Source organism: Zychaea mexicana (genome assembly GCF_025766255.1).
Source record: "Zychaea mexicana strain RSA 1403 chromosome Unknown BDB00scaffold_42, whole genome shotgun sequence".
Lineage (NCBI taxonomy): Eukaryota > Fungi > Mucoromycota > Mucoromycetes > Mucorales > Lichtheimiaceae > Zychaea > Zychaea mexicana.
Genome location: NW_026516705.1, coordinates 45,017 through 61,759, shown reverse-complemented (window position 1 = coordinate 61,759; position 16,743 = coordinate 45,017). Strand labels below are relative to the sequence as shown.

At 43.1% G+C, this 16,743-nt stretch overlaps 7 protein-coding genes across 7 annotated transcripts; 2 read left to right on the top strand and 5 right to left on the bottom strand.

Annotated features, from left to right (window-relative positions):
* Positions 1-37: 37 nt before the first annotated feature.
* Positions 38-594, bottom strand: BDB00DRAFT_929346 (uncharacterized protein; the record flags this gene model as incomplete). The annotated part of the gene is made up of 1 exon (XM_053128963.1): positions 38-594. Exon 1 carries the CDS (start codon positions 557-559, stop codon positions 38-40), a length of 522 nt encoding a protein of 173 aa, XP_052979141.1. The 5' UTR covers positions 560-594.
* A 1,025-nt stretch (positions 595-1,619) lies between these two features.
* Positions 1,620-2,192, bottom strand: BDB00DRAFT_872921 (uncharacterized protein; the record flags this gene model as incomplete). Its single annotated transcript, XM_053127018.1, has 1 exon — positions 1,620-2,192. One exon carries the CDS (start codon positions 2,190-2,192, stop codon positions 1,620-1,622), a length of 573 nt encoding a protein of 190 aa, XP_052979140.1.
* A 1,614-nt stretch (positions 2,193-3,806) lies between these two features.
* BDB00DRAFT_825956 (uncharacterized protein) lies at positions 3,807-4,561 on the bottom strand. The gene has a single exon (XM_053123687.1). It carries the CDS (start codon positions 4,533-4,535, stop codon positions 3,975-3,977), a length of 561 nt encoding a protein of 186 aa, XP_052979139.1. The 5' UTR covers positions 4,536-4,561; the 3' UTR covers positions 3,807-3,974.
* Positions 4,562-6,629: 2,068 nt separating this feature from the next.
* On the top strand, positions 6,630-8,081 carry BDB00DRAFT_825950 (D-tyrosyl-tRNA deacylase). The gene is made up of 6 exons (XM_053123686.1): positions 6,630-6,862; positions 6,995-7,180; positions 7,288-7,323; positions 7,426-7,533; positions 7,720-7,764; positions 7,863-8,081. Exons 1-6 carry the CDS (start codon positions 6,820-6,822, stop codon positions 7,913-7,915), a joined length of 471 nt encoding a protein of 156 aa, XP_052979138.1. The 5' UTR covers positions 6,630-6,819; the 3' UTR covers positions 7,916-8,081.
* Positions 8,082-10,561, bottom strand: BDB00DRAFT_825948 (P-loop containing nucleoside triphosphate hydrolase protein). The gene is made up of 8 exons (XM_053123685.1): positions 10,186-10,561; positions 10,023-10,100; positions 9,663-9,902; positions 9,517-9,545; positions 9,226-9,437; positions 8,993-9,138; positions 8,802-8,911; positions 8,082-8,692 (listed from the first exon to the last, which is right to left on the bottom strand). The coding sequence occupies exons 1-8, from the start codon at positions 10,399-10,401 to the stop codon at positions 8,317-8,319; spliced, it is 1,407 nt and encodes a 468-aa protein (XP_052979137.1). The 5' UTR covers positions 10,402-10,561; the 3' UTR covers positions 8,082-8,316.
* A 313-nt stretch (positions 10,562-10,874) lies between these two features.
* Positions 10,875-12,811, bottom strand: BDB00DRAFT_872917 (kinase-like domain-containing protein; the record flags this gene model as incomplete). Its single annotated transcript, XM_053127017.1, has 4 exons — positions 10,875-11,470; positions 11,560-11,908; positions 12,057-12,383; positions 12,557-12,811. 4 exons carry the CDS (start codon positions 12,809-12,811, stop codon positions 10,875-10,877), a joined length of 1,527 nt encoding a protein of 508 aa, XP_052979136.1.
* Positions 12,812-15,653: 2,842 nt separating this feature from the next.
* On the top strand, positions 15,654-16,721 carry BDB00DRAFT_411616 (uncharacterized protein). Its single transcript, XM_053117289.1, has 2 exons — positions 15,654-15,823; positions 16,162-16,721. The coding sequence occupies exons 1-2, from the start codon at positions 15,767-15,769 to the stop codon at positions 16,555-16,557; spliced, it is 453 nt and encodes a 150-aa protein (XP_052979135.1). The 5' UTR covers positions 15,654-15,766; the 3' UTR covers positions 16,558-16,721.
* Positions 16,722-16,743: the final 22 nt, after the last annotated feature.

The following is a 16,743-nucleotide window of genomic DNA, read 5'->3' as shown; positions in this document are numbered from 1 at the left end:
TATACAATTGAATAAAGTGGAAAAAGATAAAATGTTTCTATGGTTGCTTTTTTGGTGGTCCCGATCCAAGCGCAGCATCACCGCTTCCAGCAATGGCTTGACCATTGGCTTCAACTTCGGCCACTTTCTTTGCTAGATCAAGGTCGCTTGGGCCTGCAGGAGGGAGACTTTGTACACCAGTCACCGCCATCGTGGCGCCTTTGGCAGGGCCTGTCGTCATTCCAGTAACGGGACTGGTTGCGGCACCAGCGACGGGCGTTACTGTGCCTAAAACAGTACCAATCGGTCCTGCTGTCTTTGGGGCATCACGCTTTTTTCGTCGTAAAGTGATCTTGCTGTTACCAAGTACTGGGGATGGTTTCTTTGAGCCATCTGCGGCGTATCCTTGACTGTCTGGAACAACAGCACTGAGATTTGGTGTTGGAGCGCCCTTTGGAAAAACCCTTGGTGGATCTGGACTGTCCTCGGCTGGAATAGGAACTGCACGGACGACACTAGTTGTAGTAGTAGCTGCGAAGCAGATCGCTGTTGTGACAACAACAATGGATGAAAAGCGCATAACTGCAAATTGATTTAGTTTTTCTAGAGTAAAAGAATTTAAAAAAAAATGCAGAAAAGAGAGAGAAAAAAAAGACAAGTGTCAAAAGGGTGGATTTTCTTTATATTTCACCTTTAGGTTTGCGTGAACTCGGGAACAGTCGTATAAGCAGTAGTCGTCGACAGTATTCATCTGTCCACAATATATCCCTTGTTCTGTCCTACATCGTCGTATAGTGTTCTTGGCTTTCTTTTTTTGTGGGTTTCTCGTTTTCGCTTTCAGTTCTATCCTACTAGCGCCTATATACTCCTGCATGTTATCTCCCGAATACTTTCCCTTCTTGCTCTACTGAACGATAGAGGTATTGCTCAACCGATGTGGCTCCTGTTCTTACTCCCCAAACCCCTCTCTGTCTTCTCCTTTACAAGAGATGTAAACCTCCGCTGACACAGTTACTTTATCATCTACTGCACTCAAACACATATATTTTGGCAATGAAAAAGCTGCCACAATAAGGCACCCTATTTGTAGGACTCCTTATTGCATCGTTCCCGACTACATACACAGATTCTAATGTCAAGCTCCTGAATGCATTAATAGTAGTACGCTGAGAGCTCATGCTACTCTTATTGTAACGATTTCTTGACTGTGCACTGGAGGTGATCGTCGTAGTTGCTGTTGTTGAATTCATTGTCTGTGATCTATGTTCTCGCCTACAATAAAACGTCTGCTCCTAAAGGTAGCATTTGTATGGCCAAGCTTTATAGTAACTGCCACGTTATCAGATGACTAACCATGTCGATGGTTATAGAAGGGATGGCATGTGCAAACAGAATAATTGACGAGGACCAAACTTTTCTTATAATGTACAACACGAGATATTCTAGTGTGCCTATTTTATATTCGACTCAACTGCTATAAAAATAGTACAGTACTTGTAGCCCTAACATATTATTACATTCCATATCATACAGCGAAACACATAATATCAGCGTTTTTTAATTGTATTATTAAGTAAAAAACATATAATGGGTAATATATAGGCAGTCGATACTGTACTGATTTAGGAAATAGTATATAACTAGGCGCTGTCGGGTCTACCTATTTCTTCTTCATCAACGGCATCACTGGCTGTGCCATCACCAGCTTCATCGTCGGTATTCCCCGCTCTCGGAGATCTGGCACCAGCAGTAGCAGCACGGTTCAAATCACTCACGGTTGTCCTGACCAAGGTGTTTTTTCGCGGAGCTGTACCTGCAATCACTTTATCGCCTGTTTGAGTGACGGTTCTGACAGGCCCATCGGTCGTTGTGTGGACAGTTGGTTCAAGGAATTTTCCGTGGCCTGATCCGTTTGTAGCTGTGTGTGAGCCTCCCTTTTCTTCATCGTCGTCTATTTCTTCGGGTTCTTCGGGCTGTTCCTTTCTAGCTTTCAATAAACGAGTACGTCGCCGATGAAGTCGCTTGATAAACTGCGGCTGCACGGTGGTCGTAGCGGTTTTTTGTTGTAAAGAGGGGATGAATCTTGCGACACCGGAAACCTTTGAGGGAGACAAGTCGGAGTGTTGCGTTTGAAGTCTTGTCATAGGATCTGTATTGGCTACACTGCTTGCAACGAGTACACAAGCAAGGGTAGTAGAGATGGCAATACGCATAGCTTTGAATTTACGGTCGTGGGAAGACGTATGTGACAAAATAACAGACAAAAAAAAGAAGCCCTCTTCTTCGTTGCAGTGAAAGTCGCACCGTTTTAATACCTTTCTGTACTGATACTCACTATGACCTGAAATACTACTCCTTTTCTTATCGCCTGCGCGCGTTATGGGACTACTAAGTAGGAAAGCGCTTACGGAACGTTGCTGACCCTCACGTTTCTTTCGGCTCTTGTTTTGCTGCTGCGCAAGTTCCATCGTTCCTCTGCAGCTGACATTAGGTGGCTTTCAACTCTTGTTTCCTGAAATCATAAGCTGTTATCTTCTGTAACATTATGATGCATGCCAAATAGTATAAAGCTTCTTAGTAAAAGCACTCTTATCAAGTTTTCGTAATGACACAACTATTTACTTTCTATACTAAGCAGTTTAGGGACTCTAGGAATACTTGATCAAGAAAACCTGCTCCTCGTCATTGTCTCTGTTTTCCTTACAGCTTCAAGTACATACATACAAGCGGCAACCCCTGTTAACTTTAACCTTAGATTTTTTTCTCCTTTGATTAACTTCTTAGTGGTTGATCGGAAACACAATTGTTCTTGTTCGCTTTGTTGACTACCAAGTTAAGCGTCCACCTCCTTTTATGCAAGCTGTGGCATCCACAGGTAAAAGAGAGAACCCCTGTTAGTGATATGTACGTACATTGTAGCATACAGAAGCTCTTTTGCGACCGCAAAGCAGTAAAGTACAGTACTACTGGGTATTATTATTTCGTTATCATAAAAGAAAACGATCTTTAACTTTTAAACTATGTGATGTCCAAGAACTGATAGTATATTGTGTTGTTCCTTGTTATCCGCCCATAATTGCTATTTCGAACAGAAGAACGCATTACGGCAACAGGCTGTGTATGGCTGTCATCCCATCTCTGTGTGTCAGCATCATCATGATGGCGACCCCTCCTTATTCTTGTATGTATTTGATACAGGTTTGTTATATCGGTACTTCTTGAAATAGATAGATTTTCTGTTGCTGGCCTGAATCTTTTCCTCCGTCCTTCTTCCATTTGCAGCAGCACCCTTCTTATTCGTCCCTTCATTAGTTCAAATAAACCCGTCATGTCCTGACTGTATCTACTACCCTGTATTTAGCACTTTTGTTGAAGTTGAAAAATAGCTCGCAGAAAAGCATGGATTGTGCATCCTTAGTAAATCGCATGGGGCAGATGTGTGTATTATTTTCTCTATTTCTAGCGATTGAATAGTCCATGAGTGCTTTTGCTTTCAAATTAGTTTACAGCGTATAATGGGACGAATAACGGCATTATCAGAGAAGATCGTCACCCACCTTTTGAAACAACTGCTTATATGATAGCAGCAACGGTGAATGTACAGTAATGCATACTTTGTTGAATAGCTACGGCTTGTTATCTCAATGTAATCATCTACAAGCACTTAACTCCATAATCGCACAGTTTATCTTATCATACAGAAGAATAATATTGGCCCAAGAAAAAGAGATTGATGATGAGACTACTATAGACGATTATCCTTTCACCACGATTATTTCTGAGGCAGCAATAAATGTATTACTGTGTATATAAGATAATAAACTCGAACAGGCAAAATATATTTTTTTCATCTTTTGTCGGAATACTACTAGCTATAGAAGGGTATAAGCTAATAGCGTGTTTTAAAAGGACAAAAGGGATTGAAACAAAGGAGATAAGTAACATTTGTTGTAAATTGGAAAGGAAGGTGCGATGGGGGATTTTAGTGACATGTTTTACTGAGGAACAGCCTGGGCAGCAGAACCTACAAGACCGGGTTGCTGCCCGTTGCCCACAACTTTGCCTTCAGTTTGGCCAACAGTGTTGCCGACAGGTCCAGTCAACTTTTGGGATCCGGCACCGTTAGCGGAACCGTTGGCTTGGGCGGCCTTTTTGACTGTTTGTGCAATTTTCTTGGTCTGATCAACGGTAGCGTGGATTGCACCTTGGGGTTTGCCTGCAGAGGATGCTTCACTTCCACCAACACCAGTGCCAGATGAACCTTCAGTGCTGTTTGGGACTCCAGTGGCAGAATCAGCACCAGCAGCGCGTTTGCCAATAGGGAGACCAGTGGCAGGGACACCAGCAGTACCAGCAGTAAGGCCAGTAACAGCACCGGAAGCAGCTTTGGTGTTAACAGGAAGTCCTCCTGTTGCACCGTCGGTCAAGGCTGAAACAGGGTTGGGTGGGGCAGCACCAGCACCAGCACCAGCACCATCAGCTGGAGGAGCGGGAGCAGCTTGGACACCAGCAATGAGGCAGACAGCGGCAGCAACGGAAATGATCGAGAAACGCATATTAAAAGATTTTGTGTGTGAGTGAAGTCTTGAAAGTACAAGGAACAGATGTGTAGTGATGAGTAAAAACGAATTCGACGGTTGACTACCCCGCTATTTATACTGTTAGAGAAAGGCTACATGTCCTTGTCTCCCCTCCCCCTCGCTGTGTCTATCGTACGCGCCTTTGTGGTGGTGATAGTGCTGCTGCTCATGTATTCAATAAAGGGCTATTCTATTTCACAATTATTTTCCTCTTTCTTATGAAAAAGGAGAACGCTGCAACCGATGGGGCTAGAGAAAAGTAAAAGAGAACGTAGGAGGAGGAGGAGGAGGAGGAGGGGAGGGGTTGCAGACGCAGGTTGCAGTAAAGAACGACTTGGTGCAAAAGGGGCCGAGTTGTTTTTCAGCAAAAGGAGAGGGAAAGGAAGATACAGCATGTGGAAGAAGGGTCTAACCGAAGTAGGTCTCTCAGCCGTCAAAAACAAACCATTTACTGGTGGAAAAAGTGATAGTCCGGCTGTGAAGTGCAGGCAACGTATTCGTGTCGAAGAAGGTCCAGTAAGGTTATTCTTCTTGCACATAATTTTCTATTATTGAAATTGCTGCGTCTAAGCTCCTTAATCAAAGAACACAAAAACGAGCTCTCCAAAGTAAAGCTCCCTATAAGGGGCGCAGCGAATACAATTCTTTCAACACAACGGGTGGTAGTGCACCTTCCAAGGTCGTCGCTCCTTTTTGCAGTACTCTAGAAGTATATTATATGGGTAACAGCATGATATACCCGGATGGCACAGATACTTTAACAATGTACATGTCGTTGCTGTAGGTTTAGGCGACCGCTACATGCTACTATTATAGCGACCTTGAAGACCGCCTTCAACGACTACTTTTTTGAAGGAGATAGAATTCGAAGGGTGAAAGGAAAAAAAAGTACTTGTGCATTCTTTGCATTCAGTGTACAAAATTTGGATAGTACAGTACAGTATGTAGAAAAGTCGTTTTGCTTTCAAAGAATTCAATACACAGCATAAGCGATGTGGCAAAACAAAGTTCAACAACTCCCTGGACAGCGGCGGAACTTGATCATTATGTATCTCAACCATTTTGACTATAGTCACGGCTACTACTAAGCTACTGGTATTTGGAAGCGGTAAATGGCGGAGGGGTGAGGAGTGCTACGCGTAGAGTCGTAGCAATTGCCAGTAGCAGTGCAGTTTTTCCCCCTGATATTATTACGGCTATTACGCAGCAAAAATAGCGTGTAATGCATGACGCCCCTCATTTTTCGGAAGAAAGAAAAGAAATTCAAATCGCCTCCTCTAAAAGATAAGGTAAGCGTACGCTGTCGAACAGTGAGGGAGGAGTATGTACATATGGACGTGTTGTCGCTAGCTCAATCGCTGTTTAATGCAATGCATGCTATCGACAACTTGATGTGAAGAAAGAAACGGTAACGGCGGAAGAAATAATAATAGGGAGGGCAGCGCAAAAATGCGTCGATCTTCCTCACGTCATCATCGTTACCATAACCGACTTGTGTGCGGGGGAGGGAGATCTGCGGAAATTGGATTTGTTATTGTGAACACAAGTCGATACCTTCTTTCTAAACTCTTCGACTAGTGTATTTCATGCGGTTCTCAATCTGCAGATTGCTGAAAACAGATACGAATGCGACATATGATCCTGTCTCAAGAATACTTGTTATTTATTGTCATCTGAGCTATTGTGATCATGCATAAGTGAAAAGGTATATGGCATTATCGTTTACCATGCAAGCAATCCATCACGCATACACCACAGACAGCAAGCGAAACAAGCCACAGCCCCTTGCAGACATTCCGTCTGTGTCGTCTATTGTTCGTATATACTCTGTATAAAAAGGATGTTCATACATATCGATCTTGGTATATGCTCCAGCCATAACTATCAAATACAGTTCTACATAATAGGGAAGCACAGCTCTTTCTATTTCCACCACGCTTTGCTCCCATCCCAAGATCTTTCCGCTCCAGGTGCATGCTTTTCTATAGACAATGTACAGAATAAAACATTGAATAGGAGTATTCAGCATCACAAGCTGGTAGACAAAGTCATGCACATACTCTTACTTACCCCGTAAAAGATGAACGCCAACTACCGATAGGGATGGTGGTGGTTGTTGCTGCTGCTTCATCGAGGCAATCGAGCTCCGAAAGCCGCTTTTGGCGAGCACCCCGGTTTTAGTCTCCGGTCACCGTTCCTGAAGCGATATTGCTTTATTCTCGGATCGAACGGCAACAATACACAAAAGCAGCAATCCGGCATGAGAGCAGTTTTACAACGTGTGGCTCGAGCAAGTGTTACTGGTGCGTCTGTCTGACTTTAGGGCAAGCAATTCCCCTCTTACATATTAAACCCACATTACTCCCTCCTTGACTTTTCTATACTTTTGGAAAATTAAAAGAAAAGACCATTGAAGCTAAATGAGGATAGCGCAGTCGATCAGCAGGTTGTGAGTTCAATCCAAAAAGGTGTCTGTGTGTTGGTTGGCGTTGGCACCGATGACACTGATAAGGATGTCGATTACATTATCAACAAGATTTTAAACCTTCGAGTGTTTGACGATGAACAAGGAACAATGTGGAAGAAGGGTGTCAAGGAGCTTGGCCTCGAGGTATTGTGTGGTGAGTTCAATAGAAAGACATGGCAATAAGCGAGGAATTCGCTCTCCAATGTTCTGCTCCTGAGAAATAAAAGCTGTCACTGTTAATAAAACGAACATGCAAATTAGTCTCCCAATTCACGCTTCAAGGACAAACGATTAAAGGTAAATTGCAGGATCCTTTACTTTACCCGCTGGTATATGCAACTCTGCGTACGAAATAACAAGGATTGAGGCTCACATGCTTTTGATTTTGCGCTAAACAAGGCAACAAACCGGACTTTCACCGAGCCATGAAGACGGACCAGGCAAAGGCAATGTACGAGAAATTTCTGACAAAGATGGGCCAGGCTTATGACCCAGCCAAAATCAAAGGTAAGATAATGAAAAAATAAAGATCAGGCCACGATATACACAGCCATGTGGGAAAAGGCAAAGCCATGTGCGTTTGTGTTGCTTGGGGAACGGAGGTGAAAGGGGAAAATGGCAGTGGAAATAGGTTGTTGGATACTTGCAAGGTGGCACACAAGCTGATATCTTTCACGATATTACTACTACTAGATGGCGTATTTGGTGCCATGATGGTTGTTGATATCGCCAATGATGGTATGTACAATATGGTGCAATTTACTTTTAATTATCAATGGATATCCGCTGTGATCACACAAGCCAATATTGACATGCATTTATTGCCGTCCATCTAGGTCCAGTGACACTGCAGCTAGACTCTAGAAAGTTCACTTACAATGATTTGTAAGAGAAAACCATGTAGTACAAATTGGCTGTCAAATTTTCTTGTGCATGGCTCCCTCCTATCATGCCAACCATCAACTCTGTCTCATTTTGTAACATATTTTCCAAAGATATCATGTATTTGATTACTTGTACTTTTTTGTACTTTATATTTTAAGATCTAAACTAGACTTTTTTTGACAGATGACAGGTGTCAAAGAGAGATAGAAGAAGCAGAAGGGTTTTTGGATTTTTTATTCTTTGTTTCTTTTTCCGACCACCTAGTAACGCATTTGGTTGTGCTGTGGGAGGTCGTCGTCATCGTCATCGTCATCGTCAAAGGATCTATAGATTCAAAATGTACACATCCACCCTTATTAGTAATTTTTTCAATCTTCTTGGCTCCCCTATTATTGGCGGCTATACTTACAGGGCACCACGAGACACGTAGCTTTTCAGGCAGTCAGGAATATCTTGCTTGCATTCTTGCAAGACCTTGGTCAAGTCACGAGCGATACCCATGCTGTTGTGATTGATGAAAGAGGTGGCAAGACCGGCATTGCCAACTCTGGCGGTACGACCAATCCGGTGTATATACTCGTCAATGTTGGGTGGCAAGTCGTAATTGATGACATGCATGACGCTTTTGACGTCAATACCACGAGCTACAACCGCAGTGGCCACCAGGATGGGGCACTTGCCAGCCCGGAACGCCATCAGCGCATCCTCGCGCTCTCGCTGTGTTCGGTCACCGTGAATTGATGTGCTGGGGAATTTTGACTCGAACAGAAACTGATCCAGCCTGTGATTACAGTATCAACATTATGGTTCACTACTTTTACTACTACAGCCACATCCATCCCTCTCTTCCTATTTCTTTTTGCCAATCTGTGCCCTGTTTTTTAACTTACGAGTCTGCGGCTCTCTTCGTATCCACAAAGATGAGAGTTCGACAAGGCGGTTGGCCCATCAGTACTTGCTTTAGCTGGTCACGTTTTTGAGATTCTTCAACCCATAATACCTAAAATGAACGAAAGCAGACTTTTCAGGAAAGGATATGCATCTCTCGCTTCAAGAACGAAAGTCTGTTATAATACGTTACCCGTTGTGTAATGTCGGTGGTGGTGCCACCTACACGGCCAACCTGCAGGAAAAGGTAATCAGGTCGCAGGAAGTCCCTGGCAAGATGTCTAATATCCTTTGGAAACGTAGCAGAGTACATGAGAGTTTGACGCTCTCTGCGCAGACCTATTATCAAGAAAAAGGATGTTTTGAGTACAAACCACTTTTTTCCTTCCCATTTGCATAACACTGAGTCTCGCTAAAATAAGCTACCTCGGCGCTCCACCAATTCTCGGATGACTGGCTCAAAGCCCATGTCAAGCATACGATCAGCTTCATCCAGAACGAGGAACATTACATGGCTCAAATCAATCTTTCTCTTTTCAACAAAGTCCATCAAACGACCCGGCACAGCTACCAAAACATCACATCCTCTCTCGAGTTCGACTTCCTGACCACGGTAGGCGGCACCACCGTACACAGCACTATTGCATTTGAGTTAGTTTATTTGAAAGCCACATCATCAACTAACTTCATTTCTCTATATACGTTTGAATAACATACCATGGTCGAAGCATGCTTCTATAGCAAAACTAACAAGAATTGAAAGTAAGATCATTATTGATATCCGTGTCAACAACATGAAGGAACGAGATATCTGGGTCCCCATCTACTTCTTCCGTGTACAATGGCATCAAGTAAATACTCACGCGACGTGCTTCGTCGAAAATCTGTGTACACAGTTCTCTAGTGGGTGCTATGATCAGAACAAGGGGCTTTGCAGAGAACGATCGTGCTTCGTATCTGCTTGCAGGACGTGCAACAAGTTGTGGAGCACGCTCGAACAACGCAGAGCAAGTAGGAACTAAGAATGCTGCAGTTTTGCCTGATCCAGTTTGAGCACAGGCCATCAGGTCCCGACCCGCAGTGACGATGGAAATTGAATGACGCTAAATAGTAAGTAGGCGAGTGAGAAAGTGTTCTCAAACAAACGGACAACCACCTCATTATGCATGCATTATCACATATCCTTTCTCCCAGTTCTTTACTTTTAGAAACTAGTGAAATACCTGTACTGGGGTGGGGACCTGGTACCGAGCAAGCTGAATATTTTCCTTCATTACAGGATGGAGGTTTGCATTCGCGAACTGATTGTGGTCAGAAGTAACAAAATAAAAAATTAGTCTTAATCTATAGGCCTTCACTTCCGTTGACGTGCCAAAGACAACTCACGTTATCGAATGCGGGGGGGGCATTATCTCCTCGAATCTTGACTTTAATGCTGTCATATTTAGCAAAGTTAATACCACTGTGTACGTGGTTTTCTTCGCCAAAGAGATCTTTTTCAAGTTCTGGATCGCGAGGCGCCATGCCCATGGCATAACCCTGTTGCCATTCGTATCTCTTGCGTGAGCTTCCCCAGTTGTAATTAGCGTCAGCGGGATTCATTTTCGCTTTTGTTTAATAGATCGTAGTTGTTACTGGAAGTAGCGGTTTATTAAAGTAAAAAAAAATTAGGTACGTACAAGGCACAGAAGGAAGAGGTAACACAGATCGACTGCTTGTCGTGTTGCTATGTAAATTCTTATTTTCCATGACTCAATAATAGGCACACGCCATATGAACTGAGTAGCACTATGCCTCCCGCACACACTTTTCATATATGAGATATGGCTCACTGTGCTGTATTGACAACAGTATAAAAGGATACAAACACTATAAAGTATTATAGCAGAGTTATCGGTGAAACAGAGAAAAGTACAGGAGTAAGAGAAATACTGAATGGAGAGATGGGAATCAATTAGATGTAGCTGGGAAATGAAATGTGTGTTGCTATTGTTGTGTCAGATAAAAAGGTTGTGGGGAAAGGGAATGGGAAAAAAGAAAGATGACAATGATAAAATGTGCGAGTGCCTTGCTCCTTAATTTTCGTCTGACCAGTTTGTAGCATCAAAAGGACGTTGATGGAATGGGAGGCTCACAAATTCGGTGCATGGCAAAGACCTAAACGCATACACTCGAGATGCGGTCATCATTTGAATTTCCTTTTCATTCTTGCTACTCATAGTTACAGCCTCAGGTTCTCCCGATTCATTGTTGAAACGATAACGATCGCCGTTGACATAGGATGGGGTTTGGCTAGACGCCCAGCGTTCTTGATGCACCTTACACTCGGTACGGCGGCGAGTTGCATAAGCTACCCAGTCTTGTTGATGAACCTGCATCTTGTCCGATTGAGTCGATACAGCGTACTTGCGCATAATGAGCCCAATTTCTTCGGCTGTGGGTCGATTCTCGGGACGTGGTTCGAGACATGCCATCATCAGCTCCTGGTACCATTCCGGAACACCTGGAATCCATTCGACTCGGTAGACGTCAGGAGCATCAAACAATAGCTCGGGCGATGGAAACTCGATTCCGGATACGACTTGCCACATAATAATGCCCAGCGAGTATACGTCGGATTTTTCAGTATATATGCCTTCTCGCACCTCGGGAGCGATATAGGGTATCCGACCTAAAAATCGTTAATAGCATTGATTTTCGTCAGTGGATCATGAAGAATTCGACATCTCCTTTTCAACGTGTATAAGCCATGTAGTTTACCATAATGGCCCATGGATGATTTGGTGACATCAGTAGCCTGATTCGATGCAGTGGAGAACCGGAAATCCACCAAAAAGTAATCATCGTCTGCACACAGTACATTGCCTGGATGTATATTGCGATGACACATGCCAATTTCATCATGTAAACTAGCCAGGTTGAATGCAAGACGAATGACAATATCTGTCGCATTGACCATATCCAAGCCAAATTGCACCGGTTTATTGATCCGATGCTCCAGGTTACCATTTTCGGACAACGTAGCAATCATCAACAGATCGCCTGTGCTCTCGCATACAGTGATGCCATGGAACAGTAGCGCCAAGAATGCTCTGGATTGAACTATAATCTTCATATTATTAAGGTTACAAAGACAGATATGTCACAAAGTCAGTGTCAATTGTCTACTTAAAAGCTTAAAATGCACATATGCAACACTCTACTGCCCTCTAATGACTCGACTTTCCCTTTCCTAAGTATAGCATAGCAAGACTCACCTCATTTAGAATCTTTTCGTCTACCACCTTGATAGCCACTGGACGACGCCGTGCACCAAATCGCTGTCCGGTCTCGGATACATCATATAGTAATGAAACGTTTGCAGCATAAACAGCCGAGAATCCACCTGATCCTATCAAGACCAAGTCTGAAAACCACCGCCATGGATACCAACGCATGTACCTCGCTAGATCATACTTATAAATAGCATCCAGAGACTTGCGACTTTTCGGATGAAACGAATTCACAATCTTTGCCGTGTCACCATCTGCTAATTCAGTTATGCTTTCATATGATAGGGCTTGCCGCCAAGCTACGTTCCAGTGCTATATGTACGTTATATACATGTATTCATTATGTAAGTGAAAAGCAGAACCAACAAAAGCAGCCGAGACTTATCTCTTTTACTCTACCCCTTAAAGCCCACCCCGCGCCGAGCTCTCTCTAGAGAAACCAGAAGACATTTCCAGCAAACTTTTTTCTCGTTTTCCTGATTTACCCATTGGTTGTCAAAGGTGACATTGCGTGAGTGATATAAAGAGATTGTGTCGTTGTAAAGTTGACTGATTGCCTCTTGAACTGAAAGCGTTGGGTGTTGCGTTGGTAGCTCAAGGAAATTCAGATCAAAATCACTTGGGTACTGCTGAACAAGTCGATGGATCGCTTGAATGGTTTGGTGAACAAGTTCTGACTTTACGATTTCTTGTTGAAACTGATGGGCAGGGTCATTACGATTGCGATAACTCAGGTCCATAATAACTCCTCAGTCCGGATATCGCCCTAACAGCCCACTTTTTGTTTCCGGCATGCGTACACCCGGAATATTGTTCGGGGTTAGGATTTACCGAAATATACTATCTGTCTATCAGCCCTCAACCTATAAACACATTAGTTCAAGGACTGTCATAGCAGGTATTAGAAAATGATTAAGAGCGTTACTAATAGATAATCGGATGTATATCCTATGTATTAGAATTGTTTTCCGGTGTCGGTGTAGGACAAAGCACATGGCAGAACAGAAAAAGCTACATGTTCTATCCAATATCATGACATAAGTTATTGTCCACATAAAAGTGAATGCATATATAAAGATGCACAGCATATATGAATGAAATGAGGTACATAAAGTTTCTGACTTGTACATCTTCGGAGGTAACCTTAAAAATAGAGGCCGGTCGGATGTAAAGTGGGAATAAAATGCGAAAGCCGCGCGCAAAGGGAGATCCGATCGAAAGAAAACTAGGCCGAACATTTGGACCATTCGAGTCTAGCTGGTACTTTTTTGTTTCTTTCCAGAGCCGATCATGAATGATGAACAAACGTGTGATCCGTTGCGGAAACAAAGTAAATTACATTGCCGATAATAATAATTGATGATCGCATGTATCTGTCATAATACAATATGTTGTAATGTGGTACTACTTCCCACTGTGATGATGGTATCGTATGTATCATGCTCTTGAAATGTGATAAGCTGTACCATTGTTTGTGACACCAACAGTTCAAGCTTTCTACCTAATCGCAGGAGGTAAAGAGATCGCTGCACACCCCTGGCTCTATAATTTCACTCGAACACCCCCCACCACACACACACTCAAACCCGGCTTGGCAAAAAAACATGGCAAATCAAAGATTTTCTTTTTCTGCATTGCAATCATCAACAAATAAGGCAAGTTTTGGTTATTATACGCAAAATATTTATGTTGGGAGATTGGTGTTTGTCGTCGCACAAGAGTGTCTCGCTCTTTGTGCTTTTCACAGCAACTTTGTTTGGATGGACCACTTGGACGCTTCGTGGCTCTACTACTACTACTACTACTACTACACAGCAACAACCTCGTAGCCGGCAAGTCAGCTTGTTTGTTGTTGCTCTGATGGGTTGTGATGGTTGTTATTTGATCGGATTTGGGTTGGTTGCTTGGTCGGTGCTGCTGCGTTGCCATAGCAGCAAATGACAAGGTTTAGGACAACTATTTTCTCGGGTCCTTCCATGGCAACTAGCAAATCATATCGGATTCGGGATCCTCTCTATGTTTGCCAAAAATATGACATGCTTTTCTATCATGATTTCCGTTTATGCATTATATTATTACTGTATTTGCTACAGCAAGAATTTATGTTGGAGAAAATGTGTAAAAAGTGTCATCTACAAACAATGATAATGTTAGCATGGAAGAACAAGTGTAATGACGGTTCGTTGCTTTCGGAGTGGCTGTGTTTCGCCCACAAGGATAGACACACCTCCTCACAGACCTTCCAATTGCACACACACCTCAGCGCGGCACCCCCCCCCCATACCACAAAAAGATAATAGAGAAAAGTAGAGCCCCTCTTGGAAAGTCTGTCTACGGACCGCCAAGTCGGTAAAAAGGGCAAAAAAAGATGTCATTCTATTGTCATTCGCACTGTCCGTTTCGTCAAACTGACATAAGAATGTTTTCACGGGTTAAAGATCATCATCAACGATAATGATAATAAAATAGTTGGTGTCACAGACTGTACTTCTCGTAAGCACGAAAGACTACAACTTGGATAGATAAACGCGTGTGGTGTAACCCAGAAAGTCGGTTCATGTCATTATTACAAACATATTAGGGCATGGAATGGGCTGTTTGCGCGTACAGAAACAATCACACACGCAAATCATTTTTCTTGAATAGTGCATGGCTATTGGGGGAGCGGTCATTAGGAGAGAGACGAGGGACACCCGGGGTCGGTGTATCCTCTATAGACATAATACAAGACGTCGATCCCCGTTCACGCCATCATAAGCTGCGCGATCCAGACAACCCACGTTTCCTTTTTGCACATTCGATTCGTAATATTTGCTTGAGATCGTCATGTATTAATCTAGACTTGGTATCCGTTGAGCATACGTCTTATGTGGTTAGTAACAGTAGTAAGAAGCAGCTCTTCTCAGCATCACTACAAGTACGAAGGAAGCAAGGAAGGAAGAGAGTGAAACATGAGCTGATATTGAGCTACCAATGAACAAAAACTAATGTGCGCTGTGAGAGAGACGGCCCGTGGTCCGTGCCAAATGGCTTGTAAGGGCTATCTCTCTTCTTTTTCCCTCGATGTGGATTCTCGAACATCTCGGTGGGATGTCGTTGGGGGAGCTTGAGCAGCATGGCAGTGCAACGAATGGGCAGGTTTGAGATGGAGTCTTAATATGTGTAACTGTTCGGCCCCCCCACGTGTATTGGCGATAATACATCAAGCGTGAATTTGCCGATCTCGACCCTAACAGCGCACACATCACCCACTCAACCGCTGTTATTCAAGTTGAACAAGTAAGTCGAAAGGGCTGGGCGGTGTAACAGAACCTGCCATCAAAAGGTAATTTCCCTCAATCTTTCTCGGTGACTTACTTTTCCAACCGCCTTTGTTCTTCCCTTTTCTCCCACCCCCCGAAAAGAACCACTCACACCCTGTTTCCCCCACCCTTTCCCTCCCCCAAGAAAAAGAAAGCCTCCTCTTTGATCCTCTATAAAAGACAGCAACTCGCTGGGCAAAACGAGCCCGCTCTCTTTTTTTTTCTTTGCTCACTTCTATTATCTTCCAATACAGCAAAGGCCATACGATTTCTATAAGATAAATCGCCTATAATTCTCTTTTCTTTTCTTTTTCTTCTTTTCTATAAGCCTTTTTTATCCTTTACGTTTACAAGAACGAGAACGACACACAAAAAAACCAATTAAGAGCCAATATGTCTTGCTGCCAGCACAACAACAACATCAAGCGAAACGTCGATAAAACATCTAGTGTGGTCAATGCCGCATCATCGACTCTGGTCAATGCCTGCCAAAATACGACCCACAAGGTCTGTTATCTCTGCGGGTCAACAATGCACGCATCGTCGGATTGTCCACTCTACGCATAACCGATGACGATATCAAACGAAAAAGCATCAATCAACGAACTGACAGCTTTGTTGTCCGTCATTCATTCTTCATCATTTCCAACACTACTATTACTATTACTACTGCTCGTTGAACGACATTCGCACACAGCACTCATACTATAGCACAACAAAAACTACAACACCAACACCAAATCATCTTCTTTGTTTTCTTACTTCTTCTGCCCACCGCGGGGAAGAAGTGCAACATCTTGCGTGTACATATCATAACTTACTATATGTTCCTCTCGTTTCGCAATGGACTGGTCATTCACTTTCGCTTTGGTCGAAAACAAGCACGACGACGACGACGACAACAACAACAACAACATTCAAAAAGCAGCCTCCCTTCATTAATTCACACTCTTTCCTTCCATCTCTCTTCCTCTCCCTCAATCCTATCGTTGAACGGTTTTCTTTTTTTTTCTCCCTCTCCTTCATCATCTTTTTTCACCCTCATCACAGTCTGTTCGCCATCGTTTTTTTATGCCAAACGTTTCTTCTTTCTATTTACATCATATACATTATGTGCGATCCCTTCATATTACATTACACACTCAATCCACCCGAGAAAAAATATTATTTATGCGATGAAGTAGTAGTTATTGTTAGATGGCTGCTGGTTAAAGCCAAATTTGCTTGCTTGTAAATACTTCTTTTATATCATTCTTTGTAGTAGCCTTCTATCTTTTCTTTTTTCTTTCAAATCACCCGTTATCTATTCTTCTTCTTCATACAGCTGCATACACACAACACATCATATCTCTTTCTTTTTCTTTTCTGTC

Bases quoted from the DNA above. Each gene is read 5' to 3' on its own strand.
- BDB00DRAFT_411616 (XM_053117289.1), top strand. From the start codon at position 15,767: ATGTCTTGCTGCCAGCACAACAACAACATCAAGCGAAACGTCGATAAA. The intron at 15,824-16,161 runs GTGGTCAATGCC...GCGGGGAAGAAG, and splicing joins ACGTCGATAAAACATCTAGT to TGCAACATCTTGCGTGTACA.
- BDB00DRAFT_825950 (XM_053123686.1), top strand. From the start codon at position 6,820: ATGAGAGCAGTTTTACAACGTGTGGCTCGAGCAAGTGTTACTG. The intron at 7,181-7,287 runs GTGAGTTCAATA...CATGCAAATTAG, and splicing joins TGGCCTCGAGGTATTGTGTG to TCTCCCAATTCACGCTTCAA. The intron at 7,324-7,425 runs GTAAATTGCAGG...GCGCTAAACAAG, and splicing joins TCAAGGACAAACGATTAAAG to GCAACAAACCGGACTTTCAC.
- BDB00DRAFT_825956 (XM_053123687.1), bottom strand. From the start codon at position 4,535: ATGCGTTTCTCGATCATTTCCGTTGCTGCCGCTGTCTGCCTCATTGCT.
- BDB00DRAFT_825948 (XM_053123685.1), bottom strand. From the start codon at position 10,401: ATGAATCCCGCTGACGCTAATTACAACTGGGGAAGCTCACGCAAGAGA. The intron at 9,438-9,516 runs GTATGTTATTCA...CAAATGCAATAG, and splicing joins AGAAGCATGCTTCGACCATG to TGCTGTGTACGGTGGTGCCG. The intron at 8,693-8,801 runs GTAAGTTAAAAA...CTGTAATCACAG, and splicing joins ACGAAGAGAGCCGCAGACTC to GCTGGATCAGTTTCTGTTCG.